The sequence below is a fragment of the Trypanosoma equiperdum genome, assembly GCF_001457755.1.
Source record: "Trypanosoma equiperdum strain OVI genome assembly, contig: ctg_702, whole genome shotgun sequence".
NCBI classification, from domain to species: Eukaryota; Euglenozoa; class Kinetoplastea; order Trypanosomatida; family Trypanosomatidae; genus Trypanosoma; species Trypanosoma equiperdum.
In genome coordinates, this window is record NW_027124646.1 from 1 (window position 1) to 1,480 (window position 1,480).

The following is a 1,480-nucleotide window of genomic DNA, read 5'->3' on the forward strand; positions in this document are numbered from 1 at the left end:
TCTCAAAAAAGCAAATTTTCATAAATTTCATAAAATTGGTAAAAATCCTTACAATTCTAAAATGATATCAAACCGATAAAGGCAAAAGAAATCAGAGTCAATTGTTTGTTTACTATAAAACTGCCATTTAGGCATTTTTGTCTCCTTGTTCTTTTTGTTATCTTTACATTTCTAAATGCACGATTTTTTTTTGCCGTCTGTTTTGTCCTTTTAAAACAGTTTTGTCAGTTCCATGCCTTGCACATCCAGTTGCGTGTGCTGCTGCTCCTACCCCTGCTTGGGTTGCTTGTTGTTCTGCTGTCGCATTCAATTTACAGTGATTTCCTTTTTTTGTCATCTGGGCCTTCCCATTCGCATCCGTGCTGTGTACAGGTGGTTTTTGATGTCTGCTTAAGACATGTTTCTTCTTTGCCTTTGGTATCCTCAGTTCCCGCGATTGTCGGTGGGGTTTGCGTGCCAGCTATGTAACCTTCTACTGGTTCAGTTTTCAGGATTCCTACGATAGTGTGCATTGCCGTTTCTATCGTTGATGCTGCTGTACTTACCTTTCTGTTATAGTCGTCTATCTTCGTTATTGTGTTTGCAGCCGCCTTCAGGTTGGTGTACCATGGACTCGCTCCTATTGCCTGCTTTGCTGCCGCGACCTCGCCACTGTAAAGTACGCAAGCGCCAGATTGGCTGTGGCCGTTGCAGTTGGTTGTAAGAAATGTCCCGAGCGTCGTTGCCGTTGTTGTCGCCGTTGTTTGTCCTAGCAGATCGTCTAGGCTCTGCAGTATTTATGCCACTGTTACTTGTCGTTTTGCTCTTGGTGGACACGATTTTACTAAGTCTGGTAGCAGTGTTTGTAGATTGGTGAACGTGCCGCTGACCGCTGTCGTTGAACTGCCGGTTGTCGTGCATGGGTCGTCTATGCCGTTGCCGCCGTCCGTTTTGCTGCAGATGCACATTAACAGCGCTATTACAGACTTTGCTTTGGTGCTTGTCCCTGTTGCGCCGCATAAGGGGTTTGGTGCTTGGGGGGCGGAATGTGTCGTCAGCTCCGCTGCTGTTGCTGTTGACAGCGTTTTTCCGGCCGCTCCAAAGACCGCTGTCTGTAGTTGTGCCATTGCTGCCGCCTTGTCAGCATTGCCTTTCCCCTGTAGCGCTTGTTTGATCTGGTTAGCCGCTGCTGCTGCTGCTTCCATGGCCGGTGCTACTTGTCGCAGTCGCGTTTTCCTCAACGAATGTGGTGTTGGTTCCGCCGTCAATTTTTTGTAAGTGTCCTTGACATCAGCATCTTTTTCCACTGCCTCTACTGCTTTTAACCATGGTTGCCACCGCTCGTTCCATGTTTGGTCACTTCCCCGATCCCCTTCTGGTTTGACCGGACGCTGCTGGTTTTCTCCCTTTTTTTCGAATTGCTTTCTCCACTCCTCGCTGCTTAGGGATGCATTCAGTATCTGTAGATTGTCGTAGGAACCTGAAGTTGCAGGTAGCGCAT

The 1,480-nt window shown here is 47.4% G+C and overlaps 1 pseudogene across 1 annotated transcript in view; it reads right to left on the bottom strand.

The window, feature by feature from the left end:
* Positions 1-542: 542 nt before the first annotated feature.
* TEOVI_000326900:pseudogene overlaps positions 543-1,480 on the bottom strand; it is a 1,069-nt pseudogene continuing 131 nt past the window's right edge. Inside the window, 2 exon segments of the mRNA in view lie at positions 543-1,463; positions 1,465-1,480. The exon segment at positions 1,465-1,480 is cut by the window's right edge and continues 131 nt beyond it. Coding sequence covers positions 543-1,463; positions 1,465-1,480 — 937 coding nt within the window.